Source organism: Carettochelys insculpta, chromosome 2, assembly GCF_033958435.1.
Source record: "Carettochelys insculpta isolate YL-2023 chromosome 2, ASM3395843v1, whole genome shotgun sequence".
NCBI lineage: Eukaryota > Metazoa > Chordata > Testudines > Carettochelyidae > Carettochelys > Carettochelys insculpta.
Window position 1 is genome coordinate 78,529,149 of NC_134138.1, and position 22,322 is coordinate 78,551,470.

The 22,322-nt window shown below is 42.0% G+C and overlaps 1 protein-coding gene across 1 annotated transcript in view; it reads right to left on the reverse strand.

Moving 5' to 3' along the window:
* The window catches only part of SNTG1 (syntrophin gamma 1), a 628,960-nt gene that overhangs the window by 299,359 nt on the left and 307,279 nt on the right, over nucleotides 1-22,322 (reverse strand). Inside the window, exon 3 of the mRNA XM_074987189.1 lies at nucleotides 15,977-16,031. Coding sequence (XP_074843290.1) covers nucleotides 15,977-16,003 — 27 coding nt within the window. The 5' untranslated portion in view covers nucleotides 16,004-16,031. The remainder of the gene's footprint in view (nucleotides 1-15,976; nucleotides 16,032-22,322) is intronic.

The following is a 22,322-nucleotide window of genomic DNA, read 5'->3' on the forward strand; positions in this document are numbered from 1 at the left end:
TTTGCTGATGCAGTTTGAAAGAAAAACAACCCAATGAACTGGTGGAAATGACAAACCAAGTGCCTAGAACAAGAGTCTGAAGTGCTAGACCAATTTGTGATAGCTGTTTCTTCTCTTCATTTCAATGTATTCAACTAATTCAATTCAATAATTGCTTCACTCAAACTTGAGAAACCAGGAAATTAAAAAATAGGAAAGTTTTTCTTCTTCCAATGTATGAATATAAATAGAAATTAAGTGTGAGATAGTGATTTCTGCTACAGGTTGAACTGTTTTAGTGTGGTACCCTAGGGACCTGACCTGTGCTGAGCAAGAGAATTTGCTGAATTGTAGGATGCCTTTATGGGACCAGAGGAAACAGCCACACGCATGATAGGTGATCATCCGGCTAACTAAAATCATGCCAGATTAGAGAGACTGCTGGATGAGAGTTCCGGACTAACGAGGTTCAACTTCCAGTTCGAAAATGTTGAAGGACATGGTTAGGAGAAACAATCAGCTCTGTTCCCACTACAGATCGTATTTTCTTTATTTAATAAATCGGTTAGCTTGAAACACAAAACATGTTTTTATGAACTTATTTTCCCTTACATAGACATGTTTAAAATAGTTTTATGTACACACTTTTAAAATACTGTTTTACATATTTAATTGAATTTCAGTATGACTCCAGTGCATCTTGACAAAAAAAGAAAGTAAAATGTATCCTCCTCATCTTCATCTGAATTAATGCAATAAGCACCATTTTCAAAACAAAAACATAAAAGTTATGCATCTGAATAATGTATATTAAGCCAAATAATTGCTTAAATAAATGTGTATAGACATAATGTATCCTTGGATTATCAAAAAGAGTGACCATCTTCAGTGGAGAGGCTACTGTAAATAGAAAGTCAACATGTTTCAGTGGTTACCAATTAAAAGAATCAACCACTCTTTAGTAAATAACTAACAAATACAAAAGCCAAGCATGATTAATATTAAATATTTAAATCAAGTTTTCCACACTGCTGATTAAAATCAGTTAATTAAATTATTCCACCCTGTGCTTATTTTGTTAGCCTTTAAAGTGCTACATGACTGCTTTTTTGTTGGACAGATTACAGACTAACATGGCTATTTCTCTGGTCATACCTTGTGCTTCTGTTGTACTTTTCAAAAAGGAAGACTGCTGTTAAGCAGACAGACAAGATGAGATCACAGAAACACACTTCCTCTGGTATTCTACATCATGTTATGGCTTTTCTTTTTCTTTTTTAAACTGTTACAAGTTGAAAAATGTCTAGGACTGTTCAACCTCCAAGAAGGTTGAACCTAATTTAACCTAATGCATGCTGTCATTGTGAATTTATCTCATCACTTTTTACCTGTAGACCATAACATGAAAGGTCTGAGAAGTCAAGTGGCTGCAGGATGTGTGTGCATATGGTACTTAATAGTATTCACCTCAGAGTCTGTGTTGAAAATACACAGGAAAAATTCCACTGTACAAGATCTCTTGTCATTCCCACAGTCAAAATGACAGGAATCCAGAGCTCTTGTGTGCACAGGGTTTTTTTTAGTGTGCGGAAATCAATCATAAACTGAGATTCAAAGGACACTGGAGCATGTTAACAATGCTAAAAGCAAAACAAAACCCTTGATAAAAATCCTCTGGGAGAGAGAAAAAAATTTTTTTTCTATTACGTTTCTCCTTTTTTCATCTACCAAACATGTTTCACAATCCCAGCGTCTGCTAAGAACCAGAAAACCATGTCCTCAGATGACAATTTCACTTTAAAATCAATCAGTAGGGGTGTGGCAGGTGCATATGAGAGTGAAAGCATTGCAGAAAGAAACTATCCTTATTTTAGATAACATCTCAAAAATAATCACACATAAATAAAAATAGTAATTCACAAAAGCCAATATTAAACTGTCATGTACAATACCTAATTTATATCAAGGGTACTTCACTCATGCCTTTGCAGAGTGGATAATCATAATTTAAAATAACAAAAAATTGAGCTTCGTATGCATGCTGATAAAGTTTGAAAGAAAATCAAATCCAATGAGCGGGTGGTCTTAATGACCTAGGATAGCATCAGAGGATGAGCTTGGATCTTTAAGAAAGTTCAGTGAACTTCAGAGTTCAGCTAACTTCTACCAGAAATTTTCTCCCAAAATCAAAACAGTTCTGGAATTTCTAGTCCAAGAACTGTGTGAATTGTACTGCTCTTAATAAAACATTCCAGGTGAAATCCTAGACCCATTAGCACCAATGTAAAATTTCAAAAGGTGCAGGATTCTACCTGCTAGGTATAGAAACATTTTATTTTTCACAGTCCAGGATGGGTCCGAAGCCAAGAAAATGATAGCGCTTGCCATGAGATGCTCTGCCAAGGAGAGGATTAACTGAAAGGCAGGCTGCATCTGTTGAGGGGAACTGTAACGGGTCCCTCACAGATAAGGAGTACTAACGGGTTTTAAGGAGGAGCTCCCAAAGAGAAGCTAATGTTACTTCAAGACTGCAGAAGTTAGGTACGTAGACACCTCAGTGGAGAGGACAGAAGAAGATTAATGTTTTTTTTTTTCGCTCTGCTATATGCACAAGACACACTGACAGGCCTAGAAAAGATTCTGGAGATCCAGCACGTTTTCTATAGTGCCCCACACTGGCATGCACTCTGTTCTGTTACTGCTGCAGCGTAAAGAACACAGTCTTGAATTCGTTATGAAAACCAGCAGTCAAACATCTACAACTTTCCCTCTTACACTGGGAGACAGTTAAATGTGATTTTAACTCCCATGTGGGGCTGCCAACCTACAAAATTGTCCTGGAATCTCCAGGAATTAAAGCTCATGTTTAATTCAAGGCTATGTCCTGCGATGAAATCTCCAGGAACATGTCCAGCCAAAACTGGCAAACCTACCCCATCATGGGGCATCACATCCACAAAGAGCCACATCAAGCACAATCAGAATGAGGCACATAATCGGACACAAACAGGCTAAGCAGCAGCTTGGATCAGGTGGAAGGAAGCCACTAACTATTGTGCAGTTCATCACGTCAGGTATTGAGGGGTGAAGCAGAACAGCAGCAGTACACCTTTCAAGGACTATGATAGCTCTGATATTGTCACAACTCGGCCAAGTCCTCCAGAATATGGAGGAGGACCAAAATACATTGAGTTCATACCTAATTTCTAAAACCAAACGTGGAGGGGCTGGTGCTTGCCCTCACGTTCTCTCACCAAGAGTACAAGGACTTTGGAATGGATGGTGGCTCTCGTTTGAGAATGGCAGCAAGGAATACATTGATTGTTTGAAGGATGGCGCTAAAGGACTTGTTTTCTTCAGTGGTTGTCATTGGGAAGGGAAAGGGGCAATGAATTGCTTTCCTTTTGAAGCAGGCTTACTGAGAGAGGCAGGGATTTGCCCCAGGGCTCGGCATTTCAAAAGGGCCCAGGGCTCATGACCACCATCATTGCTACTGCCTTAGCACAGGTGGCTGCAGCACTGGGCCCTCCAAATTGCCTCTCGAGCTCCATGTAGCACAATCCAGGCTGCTCTGAGGGGTGCCTGCAGTGGGGAAGGAGGTGGTGCAGTGTGCTCCAGGCAGAGCTGAGGGCTGGCTGCCCCAGCCCTGCTCCTTCCACCCAAGTTGCTGCCCCTTCTGGGAATGTGGAGCTGCCCCCCGCGTCTTTCCCTGGTTCTTGGCAAGTCTGTTGGCCCCTCTGTTTTAGAGCATTCCAAATAGCTCACCCTTCTATTATTTTAAAAGATTTCATGATTTTTCAGTAGCATCATTAATAGATTATAAACATTTTTTGGTTTACTGAATGTGGAATTCTGTTAAATGAAATATTTTCATAATCCTTTCAATAATTTTGATAAAACATTGTATTAAACATCTCCATTTTTTCAAAGACTTAAACACACTTTTAAAGTCAATATTTTCATAAGAATTGCCTAATTAGGAAAAAAATATGTTTAAAAGCTTTGACCAGCTACACAGGACACAAATCTGACCACAAAGTATGATCACGTGTTCTCTAACCCCCATCTATTTCACCATATCATTATTTGAACTTGTAACGTTACTCATTTTATACAAATGGCAGAGAGCGGACAATTTTCTAATTGTACAACATCAGGAACACCCAATGAACTTAATGGGAGTTTCACACTGAGAACCACTATGTGGTTGTGCTACCATTTACTTCTCTTTTTAAAAAAATGGAAGAGCAGGAACAGATGAAATTGAAGGGCTAAAAGCAGCTTATTACCCATATGGGGGAGATTTTTAAAGACAACAAGGCACTTAGGTGACAATCTTCCACTGAGTCCAGTTCTGAAGGTAGCACGAAAGTGAGGGTGGCAATCCCATGCCCTCCCTAGTAGAGGTCTGCAAACCCCTGCTTCCTCCCACCCCCCACCAAAACAAAACAAAACAAAACAAACAAAAAAGGAAAAATATAAAAAGAGAAAATCTCTTTTTGAGTCTGGCCCCCACAGTTGCAATACCATGAACTTTCAGGCTGAAACAGCTGAATCTGTGAAATTTACAAATATTCAAATAGTATGACTGTGAAATTGGTCATAGTGGACTGTGAATTTGGCATAGCCCTATTCACAGCAGCAAGCACTGGCACTGATTGCTCAACATTTCCAGATCTTTGGCGGGCAGTAGGACACATGCTACATTTAATGCTTTATTTTTAGCTATTGTGCATTACTTGACTGCACATGTCTGACTTGGCCAATTACCACACAAAAAGCTCCAGAGAAAAATTCTGCACATAACAAATGGGCTGCTTTGTGTGAATTAAGCTGCACATAACCAAAGCAGGCAGTTATGCATTGCACGAAAATTAAAAGTCCGTAGTAAGATGCGTGTGGGCAGAGTTTATTCAGTCTGAACGAGGAAACCCACTGTGGAAACAGCAAAACATTTTGCACCTCTGAAAAACTGATCACCTCACTCGCAGCTTTAATTTACATGAAATGCTCTATATGTAAGGAAGCACAAGAAACTATTGTTTTGCTGATTTGCCATACAGCTCTAAATTAAGTCCTCTGTGAAACTGCCTCCCTTCCTCTCCTCCCAAACATGTAAAAGGGAAAGACCAGAGCACCGAAAGATGGAAGATTCTCAGAGAGGCAACGAAGAATTTAATTAGGAATGAGCAAATGAACTCAAGCCAAACCCATGAGAACACAAAAGCGTTATTTATTTTTTTTATTACTGTTGTCCCTTTTTGTCCACCCCTGCATTGCCAAATCAATACAAGACCAAGAACTAGCTGGAAGAGTTTTAGCAGAGGTTCAGATAATTTGGCTATGGTTTGAACAAACATTTGAACCTTTCCATAGTTATCCAGTCTCTCAACCTATGGCGGGAAACCCCAATATTTGATTTCAGGTAGAATTAGAATTTAAAAAACAATCAATGTTTGCCCCATATCATCGTGGCTAACTCTCTGCAGTTGGAATGTGTGGCCTAAGTGCTCTCTGACTCCCTTCCAGAGCAGAATTGTTCCAACTCTGTGCCAGGAAAGTTAAAATTCTAATTAAAACCTACCACTAAAAGATGTTTCACTGCTTACCTGGCCAGGCAGCTACATTCCATTCTGTTCAATTGTTAAAAATTGTCTCCCAATAGTCAGCCTAAACTACCACTACCCATTATTCCTAGCTGCACGTGTAGGCAGGGCAGGACCAGGGAGGGGCTGGGTGCATATGTCTATGAAGTACATGAGGTAGAGTGGCTGGGTGCATATGGAGAAAACAGTGAGTGATGTCTGAATGGGGCTGAATCTACATTATGAGATAAAATTGAATTTCAAGGAATTAGCTCAATATTAAAAGTCACTGTCTTCGCAATTAACACTGTTAGCTCAATTTATTGAGCTGTAATACTGATAACAAAATGTTGATATTATGGGATAGTTATAGCATTAATTTTGAATTTAAAATCTCAAAAAAAGGCACCATGGCCGTAATTTAAATTTATTAGCCTCCAGAAGTGTCCTTATGTATCCCACAAAGCTATGCTATACCCTCCATGTATGGCTGCTTCCTTCTCCACTGGTCTCCATCCAGGTGTGCAGGAAGAATGTCACAGGAAGCCAAAACATGTTTGATTGAATTAGAATTTGAATTAGAATTTGAACTGGAATTCAGCAGTGCCCAGCCTGCAAATATGCACCCGTTTTGTTAAAATTCCTTTACCCATCACATCGCACCGCAGTGGCAGCCATAGCAGGATGTTATCCTGCAGCACATGGAGTGGAATGAAGCAGAGCACACTAAGCTAACAAAGGATACTGCTCAGTGGTCTCATAACACAGTTCAGTGGCATCAGAGTCAAGGTGAGTTTCAGCACAGAACGCTTGACTTCCAGCAGCAGCAGCAAGCGCCAAAGCAGACTGAGGCCGTGGCAAAGCTCGTAACAACAGTTACAGAACAAATAGAGGTCCTGTGCTCCCAGCTGCAGATGGACTCCCAACACAGCAATGCAGGAGCCAATACCTGCTGCCCAGAGTCTCCTGAAGAGAGGTTGCCCACCCCCTGTCATTGTGGTCCCTGCACATGATGAGAGAGGGCAAGGGTAGCCTGCTGCTCCAGCCCCAAGACCACTGCAAAAAGCTATTCAGGCACCCTTGAGAAGGCTTCTTTTCCCTTCCACTCAAACCTCTCCTCCCCACAAAATAAAATCATTCCTTTGAGCTCGTTGTGATTTTGATGCGTGCAGGAGTAGGGAACACAAATCATAGTGCGGGTTAGGAGAGGCTGAAGGCACAGCTGCCCAGCGATACTCCCTGGTCTGCAGCAGATGCGTGGCACAGGGATCCCGGGTGAGTTGTGGGAAGGCTGAAGGCACAGCAGACCACTGATATTCCCAGGTCCACAGTAGATGTGCGGTTAACAGAACCAGGCAGCTGGGGGAGGGCTGAAAGCACAGCTGCCTGCCACCCGCATTTTACATACTGCAACTTAACCCCTTCCCACCAAGACAAAACATTCATTCATAAGACATGGTATGATTTATTGACTTTATGTCACAGAAATACATTGGTAGCGTGTATGTTACATAGCATTCATGAAGCTATTTTTTAAAGCAGCCCTTAATGCTGCTGTCTCAGCATGGCTACTGGTGGATGGTTGCGTAGGTGGCTGTGAGTAAGCCCTGCCTATGGCCACAGCTTTGGAATTCCAGATTGATAGGAACGTATCCCACCTGAATTCACATATGTTGTGCTAAATAGTGCACGCTGTAATCACAATGGGGACATTAGTTTCAGAAAGGTCAAATGGGTCAATATGCACCTGAGCCTCGCTTTTAAATGGCCAAAGGCACATTCAACCAACATTCTGCACCTGCTGAGTCTGTGACTGAAGCGTTACTTGCTGCAGTTCAGGGCTCCTGTATGGGGCTTCATAAGGCAAGAGAGCAGAGGACAAGCAGGGTCACCCATTATCATAATAGGCAACTCCACATTGCCAATGTTGATTTTTCCAATCGAGGAAAAAAGTCCCATACAGGAGCTTTCTGTACAGGCCAGAATTTCAGAAGATGCATGCATCATGAACCCTCCTTGACCATCTAATGTTGATGTCAGTGAAATAACCTTTTGTAATCTACCAACCTCTGCAAACCTATGGATAAGTATCCCTTTCTGTTTATATGCTCAGAAGGCTGGTGATCTGGTGCCATGCTGGGGATGTATGTGCCACCTAATGCCTCACCACAGTTAGTAAACCCCTGGGCAGCAAAACCATCCACTATTGCCTGTACATGTCCCTGGGACACACTCTTCCTGAGGAGATGGTGACAGATTGCATGGGCCACCAGCATCACCATGGACCCCACTGGAGATTTGCCCACCCCAAACTGATTTGCCGCTGACCAGTAACTGTCGGGCATTGCAGACTTCCACAGTGTGATTTCTACTCCCTTCTGAACTGTCAAAGCCGACCTCATTCTTGTCTTGCTGTGCTTCAGGGCAGGGGTCAAGCACATCTCAAAGTTCCCTAAAAGTGGACTTGCATATGCAAAAGTTCTGCACCCATGGCTGGTCATCCCTGGACTCCAAAACAATGTGGTCCCACCAGTGTGTGTTGGTCTCACAAGTCCAAAACCACTGCTGCACTGCTGCCAATGCATCCAGGGCAGCCAGAGCTCTGAGTTCCTGGACCATGTTTGGGAGATGTGCTCTTCCAAGCCATTGTTGTTGTCATCAGCAGCAGTACCACTGTGATATTGAACCTTCACTGAGCTGTGTAATTGAAGGCAAAATTGCATGACAGCCAGTGTGTTTGCTGAGAGCATGTGTGCTATGAGTTTCAGCATTTGGGGATCCACGCTTGCTCTGGAATGCTGCATCAGGAAATGGCACAATCTCCAGTTCATTTTCCTGAGGTTACTGCTGCTTTGAATTCTGGGACAGTGCTTTACATTATGGGATTCAAACATGAAACAACCACAAGCAACCTGGGCTAAGGCACTGTGGGATAGGTACCTACAACCCATTGTTCCTGCTGTTGAACTTGCACAGGGCAATGGGGATGCAGAAACTTAACATGGAAAAAAAGTGGGTCGAATTTCAAGAAGCTTTGCGAACATTTAATTTGAATTTATAATAACAAGGTTAAGAAATTTAATTTATTTAAAAAATCAAACTTATCTTGTAGTGTAGACACAGCCTTGGTTTGCACAGAGGAGGAGAAGAGAATGGCTCATGTGTATGGGGGAGGGGCAATGAACAGTTGGGTGCATGAGCAAACAAAGCTGTAGTTATGCCCTATGCAATAAATGCAGTGCCATAGCTTTGCGCACCATCACCTCCTCAATCTGATTATAAATCTATTACCTCTTCCATGGAGGAATACTGATGCTACAGTAGCCTATAACCTGTTCAGGGCTTGTAAATCACTCACTCTCCCTCAGTTTGCTTAACAGGAAGAAAAGGCAAAGCTATGATGCTTCTCTCCTTATTCACATAAAACTGTGCTTGCTTTTTCACAGTTAAAGACTGGCACAGTTAGAAAACCCCTTGAAGTGTTATAAAGACATAGGGCAGGCACAGCCATGCACACAGAATTATCAGCACCAAAACAGTGCAAAGAAGCTTTAAAGCTCTAATTCAAATGTCTTTTGCACATCATATGTGGTTTCCGACACGTGCAATTTAAGTGTACCAAAGATTGGCCCCTAATATTTTTGAAGACTAGTTATTATAAATAATTAAAATATAACAATTTGATATAACATTTGAGGCATTCAAAGGCTGGGTCTACACGTGCCCCACCCTTTTGAAAGGGGCATGTTAATGAGCAGGTTTGAAATATGCTAATGAGGCGCTGCAATGAATATACAGCACCTCATTAGCATAATGGCGGCCGCTGCGATTCGAAAGGGCGGCTTTTTGAATCGCGCGCCACCCATGGAGACGAGACCTTCCGAAAGAACCCCCCCTAGTTTTCGAAAGCCCTTCTTCCAATCATAGATAGGAATAAGGGCTTTCGAAAACTCGGGGGGTTCTTTTGGAAGGTCCCATCTCCACAGGCGGCGCGTGATTAGAAAAGCCGCACTTTCGAATCGCTGCAGCCGCCATTATGCTAATGAGGCGCTGCATATTCATTGCAGCACCTCATTAGCATATTTCAAACCTGCTCATTAACATGCCCCTTTCAAAAGGAAGGGGCATGTGTAGACCCAGCCAAAGTGTTTAAGAAATAATTTTAAGAAATAGAAAGCATCTGTTAAATAAAATATTTACACTAAAGAGAGATCACTAAAACCACGGTCTACTTTTAAACAAGCATAAAGTTTGCTCATGTTTGAGAGTTGATTTAGACAAGAATGTTGGGTTTCTAAATGTTTCCCTCCATGCTAAATGCGGGATATGCTTTGAAGAGGTCTGCCTTTTTGCAAGAGGGACTTTTGTTAATTTTTGTGTTGTATTTTCCTCTGTCATCAATGGTAAACAAGAGTTATAGTGACTGAATGCTTTACACGTATTGACAGAGGTACATGTATTCAGTGTACTGTGCCATAGTTTTTTACTTGCGACGTCAATACCAGTTTCTCTGTTTCATCGCCTAAAGGTTGTGTCTACCCTTGCATCCCTCTTTTGAAAGAGGTATGCAAATGAGGCAAGTCAAAAATGCAAATGAGATACAAATTTGCATATTACATGCCTCATTTGCACATTCTTGTTTCGAAATAGCTTCTTTCAAAAGAAGAAAACCAGTGTAGACACTGCTCTTTCAAAAGTAAACCCCATCTTCGAAAGAATCCTTCTTCCCATAAAGATGGGGTTTACTTTCGAAAGAGCAGTGTCTACACTGGCTTTTTCCTTTCGAAAGAAGCTATTTTGAAATTAAAATATGCAAATGAGGTGTGGAATATGCAAATTTGTATATCATTTGCATTTTCGATTTGCCTCATTTGCATACCTCTTTCGAAAGAAGAATGCAAATGTAGACACAGACAAAGAGAATATTCTTGTTCTTCCTATTTCACACCAATAACAGGCATTGATGCCTCTCCAGCACTGACAAAACAGATTACTCCATGAAGTAGTGAATGAGAGAAAAAGAGAGAGAGCTGGCCAACCAACTCTAAGAAGATTTCCCTAGCCATTCCCCCAAGAGAAGGAAGTTGGTGTGTTTCTGCTTTTCTCTGGGACAAAATGTGTACTCATAGACTAGACTTCTGTACTCCCATGATATAAAATTTTGAGCAGAACCTCGGACCAGGAGGGAGATGGAGATTTTGTGTAGCGAGAAGATGGCAGGAACCAATATTAAAAAAATGGAACGGTTTGCATTTGACATATACTTATACTTCTGCCCATTTGCAGACATGCCCATTTTATAAAGTTTAATTACCAGATAGAGTATTGACTCCGCAGTATTAAGAGATGGTAGTATCACGACACTGGAGGCAGGCTCAGTGCCTTAGCTAGATGTCAATGATACATGACGGATTTTTTTTTTCAAAAGGTCCAGCTACTTATGCCGCTGGGATTTTGCCAATCTGCTTAAGGGGAAAGCACTTTCATTTCAGGCAAGATTTGGATTTCCGCCCATAGGCATCTGAATGTGCTCAGTTTCTCCAATGGACTGCAAAAGATCTGCTAAATGCCTTCTCTGTCAATCATATCTGCATGTACCACACTTGTTAAATCACAAAAAATAAAGTCCTTCTCCTAGTGCACCTGTTCTACACTGCAACCTAAAATTATCTCAGGAAAACATTAAATTGCTGGCTTCCACTTTATCCTCTTTGCTTATTTTCCACATCTAACAATGTTCAGACCTAGAAAAGCTGTGGCATTTTCTGAAATAATGATACGTAATAAAAAATAATAAATTCATAGAATGGCCTCACTTAACTTAGGCATTTCCTTAGATAACAGCTCTTCCCCTCTTGGCAATACAGCCAAGATGGATGTCATGTTTGAACTACATTTAAGACTTTTAAACTGGATTATTTCATCACAACAGCAGTCAAGATATTAAAACTAGTTGACACGAGATCACTGAAGTGTACTGTGTCTGTGTTTGTCATTCATGAATTTAGCAGACACTGCATCACTGAGATTCCTCTACTAAATAGCATCCTCAGAGACCAATCATCTAAAATCGAGCTTTTCCTTCTAGGAAAGCATAATCTGTGGGCTTGCTTGAAGTGTTTCTTCACAGGAGAGTTATCCTGCAGGAACTAAAACCCCTCCCACCATGGTTGTAACAACGGGAGATTCTCCTGAGTTTGCCATTGTGAAACTGGTAGTCTGACTGGCAGCCTCATTTCTTGACATCCCAGATGGAAAGAGCTCCCGCAAATGACATGTTTCCCAGATGATTGGTTCCTCTATTTCTTCCATGGAACACCAGAACTGAAACCATTCTGCAGGAGTTGATATCAGTTCAATCCTCAAACCCTTTCTCTAACAAGCAGAGAAGGCCTAGATGGCCTGCCTACGCTTCAGCTTTAGGAGCTCTGTCTTCTTCTGCGGCTTGTTCAAGCAGAGAAGAGGGAGCTGGCTCACAACATTTATTAAAATTGTCACTGGGATAAGAACCATCACTCAGAGGGACAGGAGCATTAATTACTCAACATCATTAATCTCTCATATTGTGTATTTTAGTTGCCAGTTTTTATTTTAAGTGCTTAACAAACTATTTGAATACTATGAAAAAATCTGAACTGTGAGTACAGCAACAAGATGGAAATGTTATCATCAGCTGACTTTACCTTACCTTAGCTTACCTTACTTAAGCTTACTTAGCTTACCTTTACCTTATGAGAGTGAAGTTCTATCTCAAAAGTCCTTGTATTGATCTTTAAGATAAAATAAACATTTACAACTAGATACATAATTGTTTGAAGTGGTGCTATAGCTGTGTTGGTCCCAGGAAATTAGAGAGATAAGGTGGGTGAGGTAATACAGGTTGATACTCTCTCATCTGGCATCATCCCTCATCCACCAAGATCACAGATGTTGCTGGACCAGAGAGAGCACCTCAACAAGAAAGCTCCAGCTGCTCTAGGAGCCCTGCTGGTGGCGGGCAGCCCTGCTGGCAGCTGGCTGTGGGGAGCCCTAGGGGCAGGCTGGGGACAGGGAGCTGCATCAGTGAACCCCATTATGGGAGCCCAGCCCAGATAGCAGAGTCTTGCCAGGAGCCCTGCAGCAGGGTTCTAGCAGGGAGCCTGGCTGGGGCACGGAATTTTGCCAATAGTCCCATGAAGTGGGGAGCCCAGCTAGGGCTGTGGAGCCTGGCAGCCTGAGGTTGGACACCAGGTGGGGCACAGACCTGCCAGTAGCCCTGCAGTTGTGGTTAACTCAGCCACAACTGGGGAAGCCCAGCAGCAGTGGGGCACCCCTCCCACCTCCCGGAGCCAGAGGGCAGGGACAGCCAGCAAGTCTGGCCAGCAGGCTAACGGCCCCCCGGAAGGCAGCCAGGAAGCCTGAGCTCCCCTCGTGCAGAAAATCCCCCTGTTCAGGACCACTCAGGTCCCATGAGTGAAGGACAAGGGAGGTAGAGCCTGCACCTTTTATTGAGCTGATTTCTGTTGGTGAGAGAGAGAGAAGCTTTTGACCTTACACAGAGCTCTTCTGGTCTTGGAAAGAATGTCTAGGGTGACCATCTGTCTCACTCTGGGTGGGATTGTCCCGGCATCCCGATCTGTGTTGCCAAAGGGAATAATTGCTCTGTGTTCCACTTTTTTTATTAGCTGCCCAACTTCCCACTGCTCGGGGGGCCAGATCCATGCAGCAGCACAGCTGCCTCCCAACTTCCCCCACATGCGGGGAGCTGGCAGCTGGATGCATGCAGTGGCATGGCTGCTGCCTGACTTCCCTTGACTGAGAGGATCCAGGAGCTTCGCTGGCAGTGTGGCAGCCTAGTTCCTGGTGCCCCAAGTCACAGGGCAGCCGTAAGCCACAGCTGCCCCACCCCCCCACATCACCCCAGAACGGTGGCAGCCCCCACAGGGCAGCTACCACCTGACTCCCAGGTAGGATGACTATCCATCCTGTTTTAGCTGAGATGGTGTCATTCTCCTGTGTCCCATATTTGGCCAGGGGAGATATGGTCACGCGAAGAATGTCAGACTGTTACAGGTGAACTTTGTCGAATAGACTGTTTAGTTTAAGAGACCATTTAAGGAGAAATGGGGAGTTATCACTTGTCCACTTGTAGGACAGAGGAAGGTTATTTAAGATGAGGAGGAGAGTTATGAAGTGATCGCTTCCTGAAAAGCGTTTGCCCAGGGTCAGCATAGTCTCTCTTCAGACAACTCATGGTGGTTAGTAAAAGAGGGACAAAAGGTCCAAGTATGATTCTGCAAGAGTAGATTAACCATATGAGATTTCCAGTTCTTTCTGTTTGTTGTGTGTATGAGAAGGAGAAAAAACACAAATATTTCAAGCTACCGATGATTTTAGTTTGGATAGATGGGCTGCAATATTTTAGATTAATAATGTTATTCATTTTATTTTTGCTAACAATAGAGGCTAATTTCCAAATGAGAGTCTCTTCAATTGCTATCAAGCATGGCTGAAGTGAAGTATGTTCATATGAAACATCTGCTGTCCTATAATTTTAATCAAAAAATACCTACTCCATGAAGAGAGCCCACAGGTGTCTCTTTTGCTTAATATACTGAAAACAACACTCAACCTCATACTATCTGCTGTACAATCCATCAGTTTTCAGTATTACAACCCATGGGCTCTGTCTACAGTAGCTCCCTAATTCGAAGGGAGGATGGTAAATAGGATGTCGGGAGATTATTAATGAAGTGCTGTGCTGCATATGCAGCACTTCATTAAGCTAATTCTCCCTCATGACAACTTCGAAGTATTAAACTTCAAAGTGACAGCTCACATGTAGCTGTGGCTAACCCACCGGTACTTTGGAGTGCCTGGGCAACTTCGATGTCCTTTACTCCTCAAAATCGCAGCTACACATGAGCTGGCACTTCAAAATTTAACACTTTGAAGTTGCCGCAGGGGAGAATTAGCTTAATGAAATGCTACACGTGCACCGCAGCTCTTCATTAATAATTTCGCGACACCTTATTTACCATCCTCCCTTCAAAGTAGGGAGCTAGTTTAGACGCAGCCATAGTGATCATAACCTGAACTCCTACTTATCACCGTCTGTTGTTTGTTCTTTCAAGTCTGTAGACTTCAGTTTCCCCATCAGTGCTTGTATTTGCGCGGCTATCCAAGTTGATGTAATTGTGTTTCATTCTAATAGTGAAACAGAGACGCGCATGAATTGCTAAACTTGTGAGCATGTATTATATTTTTTACCTCATCTGTATTCAAAGAGAAATGATGTCTACACAAAAATTTTGCAAATTTATTTCTGCCAAAACAAAAATTACTGAAAGTAGCACACTTTTTTCCCTGAAAAATTGTAAATCTTGGATGGTCAGGATTATTTTGGTTTGCATTATTTTTTTTTAAATCTGGGTACTTTGTATCAAAACAATAACTTCATTTCAGCACAGAATGTCTGTTATAACTGGCGGGGGTCAATGAAGAAATATTTAAAAGAAAAAAGAAGTTTTAAATTATTTTGAGTTGACCACAAACAAAATACTACCAAAGCCCCTTATGAATTCTCCTATGATTCTGATAGCATGTTATGTTGCCAGCATATTCCTGTTTCTCCAGTGATACAACCCCACAGCTTCAAGTAATGTACATTCATCTAGGACCTAACCTGCCACAAGGTCAGTGCAGGCAAGCCTTTCATACGTGTGGAGCTCAAATGAAGTCTACTAGTGTGATTCCCCAAACAACTCACTGCTGGATCAGGAGGGTTAATTACAGAATAATATAAATGTAGAGTTTTAAGGGACCTCAAGCTATTCCCGCCCCACTCCCATCCCACACTGCCATGTTGAGGCAGGACCATGCAAAACTAGACTAGACCTTACAGGTATTTTCTCACCTGGCCTTAAAATCCTCCAGTGGCAGGAAAGGTGGCTGGCTTGGAAGCCTATTCCAGCAGTTAACTGTTCATATATTTAGAGCATATAATATAGTATAATATGATCTAAAGGATAATTAGAGTTTTTCTCTAATATCTAACCTAAATCTTCCTTATTGAAGACTAAGAGAGAACTTCTTGGGCTACCTTCAGTAGTCATGGAGAACAGTTGATCTTTCATTTTCCTTATAATAGCTGTTGGCATACTGGAACCAACTCGGTTTCTGTTGGCATACTGAAACCAACTCGGTTTCTCAACACTGATGATTACCTCCTTATGAACACTGATAAGTAAATAGGCACATAATCTACTAGAAAAGCACTTTGTTATCACTTTGGATTATCTAGTCATGTTTTCAGGCTCAGTTACATCAGATGTTCTAAGTCTATGCACTTCAGATAGAAAATATTGCATAAAGAATAAAAAAGGTCATTAATGCTCATATTATTTTTTGAAAATAAAACATTTTGATCCTACCTCTTCACAGGAGGTCCTGAAATCCATGTGCTATGGCACAGCAAGTGCTATTTGTCTAAAATGGACAGAAAGATCTCATTAGAACTCAGTACAGCAAACTAGAACAAACAGATTGCATCACATAAAAGGTAGTTATCTAAATTAAGCTGGAAGAAACAGTATTTCCTCTGTGTGAGCTTTGTTTATAGTCATTGCTTAAGAGCAGGAATGATTAAGTCAGTGGGAGGGTAAGGATACATATGGAGCTAGTAGAAATTGTTCCTGAACTCTATGAAGCCCATCCACTGTTTTCATTAAATGTGATTAACGGAGAGGTGATATTCCTATCAACCTCTCCATTGCATTTGTCATCCAAATGTGCTCTTCTGTATTAATCGTATTTTATTTCAAACTGTCAGTTATCCCCTCTCCATTTATTTTTGAAAAAGTACTTGTAAAGAAAGCTTTCAGAAAGAAAGAAGTTTAGCTTTTCAGAAGGTTCCCTTCTTTCTCCCTAATTAAAATGCTTTACCCACAAATATTTTCCCCAACGGATTCACAAAATGTTATTCCCAAGCAATATATCTCAAAAAGGCCAACTTCAATTATCAAAGCAGTGAATTTAGTGAAATACTGATGTATTAAACAGCCAAACGTTATAGATATCGGATATATGTGAAATGTCACAGCACAATACATATTCAAATAATTGGCATGATGGGTCTGCACATACAATACATTCATCCAATATATACCTGGTGGGCATGTTTTACATTATTTATGAAATAACATCCATAGAATAAGTTGATATTAGAGTGGAATGGCATTCTGTCGCAATATAAATGCTGATGCAAAATAAAGACATTTTTGTAAAACTATTTCCTAGGTAAAAACAATTTGTTGTCAAATCTGGAAACACAGTTATTTTGACTGATTTATGTAATTCAATCATTTAATAAGTTTTGTTTGCTTTATTAAAATAGTACTACAGGCTCCAAAAAGATGTTAGCTTCTTGGTCAAAAAATATGGGCCTGGCAGAATTCAATTTATATTTATGGTTTGAAAGGTAATATTAATGTTTATTTTTAAACTTTTTATCTATTTCAATTTTCACAACTATGCAAAATTATGAGTTTAAGCTTTTTTTATTTTGTAATCAATTTAAGTTTTAAAATTGTGTGGAATTACAGAGGGAATCAGATGATTGTTTAATGGGAGTGGACACAGATTCAAAAGCTGAAGCATTATAACAGTTGAAATAACCGTAGTCGATATCACATGGCAGCGGCAGCCAGTGAGGAAGGCCACAGGGTCAGCATCAGCCACTTGACAGTCCTCCCCCAAAAAACTCCTCCCCATGCCACCACTAATGCTCCCTCTGCCCCAGGCCCTGCCTCTTCCCACTGCTCTGCCCCAGCCCACCTCTTTCCCCACAAACCTGCTCCCCTGAGCGACATGGCCTGGGGTACTAGAACAGGTCCGGTGCCAGCAGCTGGGGTTGGGGCATTCCCACTCATTCATCGGCAGCAGTGGCAGGGGAAGCAGAGTAACACAGCTGCAGCCCACTCCACTCCCCTAGCATATAGCTGTGTCACTTCACTCCCTGCCAGTAAGAATGGTGGGAAGGTCTCACCTTTCCCCTTAATAACACAGCCAGCAATGTGTCTCTGCTTCCTCTCCACCACTGCTGTTGAGTGCACATGCTATTTGGGGGGTTCACGTGCCCCATCATCCCCCCATGTGTCACCCCTGTCACATTTCAAATTGTACAAGCTAAACTCCTTAAATTAAATTCTAATAAGTTCTCAAGCAATTTTTTTACTACTTTGTGTAGCTACAAATTTCAGCTATTAGTGTTAGGAGTATTTGTTCATTGATTTGTGCTGTGAAATCCGTTACTGATAGGTACCAACATTCACATCCTTCCAAGCTTAAACATGTAATAAAATATAATCCAGTTTCATTTGATAGTCTGGGGGTCCCAGACCTCACACTGCAGCCTAAGCCCAAACACTTTTACCAATCTTAACAGCTCCTTAGTCCAACCCCTAGAATCCCAGTTCAGTTGGCAGGAGCAACCCATGATCAAAACAGAACAAAAAAGACACAGAATAGCTTGGGCTGCAGCTCAGGATCCGAAGTCTACTTCTATCCTTTGGTCTCAGAGCCAGAATCAGCTGAATACGGCACATGTTATAGGGCTAAAAATAGCAGCATGCACCTTCCTACTCAGGCAGTTCAGATCTGAAATCCAGGCATAGAAGGAGACCTCAGATATGAGCTCCAACCCAAGCAGGGATGTGTACACTGCTGTGTTCAGCTATATAGCATGATCCCCGTATGTACAAGTCATTTGACCTGGGCTATGAATCTCACTGCAGTATTTGCTTTTAGGGTAGCTCCTACCCTATGGACAGAAGCTACCAAAGCCTTCTGCCACCATTTCCCAGCATGCTCGTAGTCAGGCATGGGGACAGACAGTAGAAACTCCTGTTGAGGCCAACAGTGAAGCTTCTGCATATGGGCAGCAGCCTGGAACATGCTGACTCAGAGTCAAGAGACTAGTTTTAAGTTCAGCTTTGACCTTTGAGTTGTGAGAATGAGAGAAACGCAGAACTCACTGAGTTTCTGATTAACTTGATCTCTTCGCCATGAGGGTCTTTGAATGGCTGTGGAACCTAGGCAGTTCCAGCCCTGCAAAGACCAGTGTCCAGACTGTCACTGATAAAACCCATTACTGGCTAGTGGAGGACAGCAGCTACAGGACTCCAGTCCAGGAATCCCAGAGAGGACCAGAGACAGGCAACATTTTTTTCTCCTGACCCTCATACACAGCATTCATTTCCAGATTCGTCCTCAGCTTAACTTTGTTCGGGAAAGTAACAGCTGGGGAGCTGGGACTCAGTTGTGAGTGTTGTAAGTTGGGAAACGTCTTCATTTGTTAACAATGAGTATTTATTAGTGAACCCTGACTTTTTCATTCCTCAGATCCTATTTTCCTGTTCCCAGTGAAGTACCCCATTATTATAGAGGTTGATCCTATGTAGTCTGGCTCTCTAGTCCAGCAACATCCATGGTCCAGCATGATTTTAGATAGCTGGATATCCACTTATCATTGGTGTGGTCAAGTTACCTGGGGTCCAATAAAGTTTGATTACAGCCACCAGTCCCAGCTCTCAGTGTTCTGTTTTTTAGCTGTAATTTACCCCATATGCCTTCTAAGGGCCCAGTAAGCAGCAGAAGTGTTGGTAATTTTGCTGGACAATATTGATCTCCTGTGGTTCAGCAAATTATTGATGACCAAGTGTTCCATTCTACTGTGTCTCAGGGAAAGAAAGAACTAAAAAGGGAGAGAGGAAAAATGGCTAAGATGTGTTTTTTCACCATTCAGGGAACGCTTTTGGGATATTATCCTGCTTGTTCTTGCAGACAGTCCAGTCAAATCCCCACATGGAGACCTGTATTCCCTTCAGTTGCTACTACCTACAAGTTTCTGCTAATGTAAATAAAGGTTGGAAGACATGGTGTCTGTTAGAGGGTGATACATGGAGGCATATGCCTAATGTTCTCTATTTATGGTGCTGAGCATGTTTCATGATCTCACAGCTTGTGCTCTAAACTAATTTCCAGTATTATTAGGCTCCTCAGATTATGATGCAGTGGACCGAACCAGACATTGTTACTCTCTCCTCATCCTTTTTACAGGCTCACCAAGAGCTAATAGATTTACATTTATAGTTTTCTTCCCACAGAACTCAGTTAAAGCACAGTAGCTATTACAATACTGAAGACTTTCCTCACTGCAGGGTTAGACATATCCATCAAAACAGGTTATCTTAACTCATTTACTGCACTTTTCCAAATGTTAAGCAAGCAGATGAGGGCAAGCAACCCACCTCACCTTAGAAAAATGGCTTGAAATCTAATCTTTACTTGTTCAGACTTGTACTCCAAGACTCATAGACTTGAATCCCTTTAACTGCCCCACAAGTTGTACAATAATTTTCACAATCAGGCCCTATGATTATCAGCACATAAGGTACGGAAGAGTTCAGAGTCACTTGTACACAAATCAAAGGAGAAGGGTTCAAGATTTGGTCCATAGGGAAGTTATGAACACTTTCTTCATACATAACTACAGGTTGCTGATTTTGAGCCCCAGACCTAACATGCAGTCAACAGAAAGAAGAGTTAAGAAGAAAGCTAGCTGTCTTTGCTGCACAAATCACAATAAAAATAAGTGAAAATAATTAAGTGAAAAAAGTGAAATTCAAGAAAGCTTCTGTTTTAAGGATAACAATATGATTAAAATTGTGTTTAAGTGCTGTCTTCAAGAGGAATAGATCATAACATACACACAAATGTTTTCCTGAATTGGAACTGTAGATAGCAAATGTATGCTATTTTGAGAAGAGAAATCTCTCTTAACAAGTCACATACATTGGCTAAAAAGCTCCATCAAAAAGATTAACTTGTACTGGGGAATAAGTTGTCTGTACTAAATACAGATGGTGTCTCCTGGTCAGGCACCCTTGGGACTTGACCATCCTGAACCAGAGATTTTGCTGGACCAGGAAGGTGAATGCTGGCCCCTCTGGCACTGCCAGCTGTGAGGTTCCACTCCAGTGGCACCAGAGAGTCTGGCACTGACTGGGCAAAGTGCTTGGAGGAAAAGGCAAGCTGGAGTTCAGCCGCTGGTGAGTGCATGGAGCCCCAAAGACATTGGGCTGTGCTTATGGCCCCTGACATGGGGCTTTGCAGCCACCCTGCTTCTTTCCCTGAACATTCCACCTTGTCCCAATTCCTTCCTCTCCCTCCCTGAGCCTGAGTGCCACAAATGAGCTATTTGTGGTGCTCCAGAAGTTCTGGGAAGGCAGAAGAAGAGTTGCTGAGCACAGGGCTCAGCTCTTCCTTTGGGTGCTCCAGGCCAGGAGTACTCACAGCAACGCTGGACCAGACATGTTGCTAGATGACAGCAATCATGATGAATCCATCAATCCAGGATGAATTAGCACATTTTTGTAAAACAAACTTATTTATGAATAGCTATGTTTTAACAGTGGCTTAAAAATATCTGAGCTTCTGAATTTATAAACAAAACTATCAGGAAAAGCAAGAATGGGGAACAGGAGAGGAAATATATAAATAAATGGAGACTTTGAAAAGTCAGATTTTATTTTCTCTCCTGTCTAGTTGTCTTGAGTCCAGCAGGTAACTAAATAATTCTGAGTCACCAAACTCGTTTAGCCCATCTCTGCTGCTGTGTGTAAACAATGTAACACATGACAAATATTGGGAGCTGAATGTGACGCCTCCTCAGGGGCATGCACAGGGGAAGCAGGAGCACCCCTCCCGGCCAATAGTCTTTGACAGCACAGAATTCCTCAGGCCTCAGGGCCATGGTGGCTGGGAGGGAGGAAAACGGGCTGGCCAGGAGGTTGAGGTGGGGAGTGAGCTCCAGTGAGAGTGGATGGGTGGGTGAGTGGGGGAGAGGAAAGAGCAAGCTCCTCTCGTGGCCAAAGTTAAACGTCCACGCGTGCACCCCTTGACAGAACAAGCATTTATTAAATACTGTAAACACCGTCTACTTGACTGCATTATTTGAGCATTCTTGTTTGAAAAGGAAACGTGTGTCTAAAAACGTAATGGTGTAGTATGGCAGCCCTGGCAGACAAAGCAACTCTGCTTCATTTAGAATAGTGCCCTCAGCAGCTGAGCTCTTCTGATCATATAATTTCACAGCATTGTTTCAGGAGAGGCTATTTTATTAAGCTGTTAGATAACCAAAGATTATACCATGTGTTTTCAGTAGCAGAAATAAACATGTAAAATTTTGAGCGTGCCATTAGCCAAATATAGCTACTATTAAAAGCAATACTTCTCTGGGTGATAATCATGCAATCAGAATACAGGAGTGCTTGCCCAAATAAGCCTATATAAAAGTGATATATTAATAAATGAAGTTTGGCTGTGAACTAGAGCTTTCATTAAGTAATTCTTTTCCGAGAGTAGCATGAGTAGAATATCACTGCATTTTCTCTTCCCACTATTTGCACGAATGGAGGAGCAAATGCAGTGACTCCGCTGGTAGAATTTTCCTGGCATATAGTGAGCCGTGCTTGTCATTGTGGAAGCTCTGTTTCAGGTTAAGTTCTGATTTTCAATATAACCTGCACTGTTTTACAAACCACAAACTTTTGTAAAAATCTCCTTTGGAAATAAAAGGTTCCACATGCGTGTCCTGAACAGGCTGTGACTTCCTCGCAGGAAGACCCCTTTTTGACCATGCCTCCCATTAAATCACTAGAGTTTCTCTCAAAGGGTGTGTCTACACGTGCACAGATTTTCAAAAAGACCAGCCCTCTT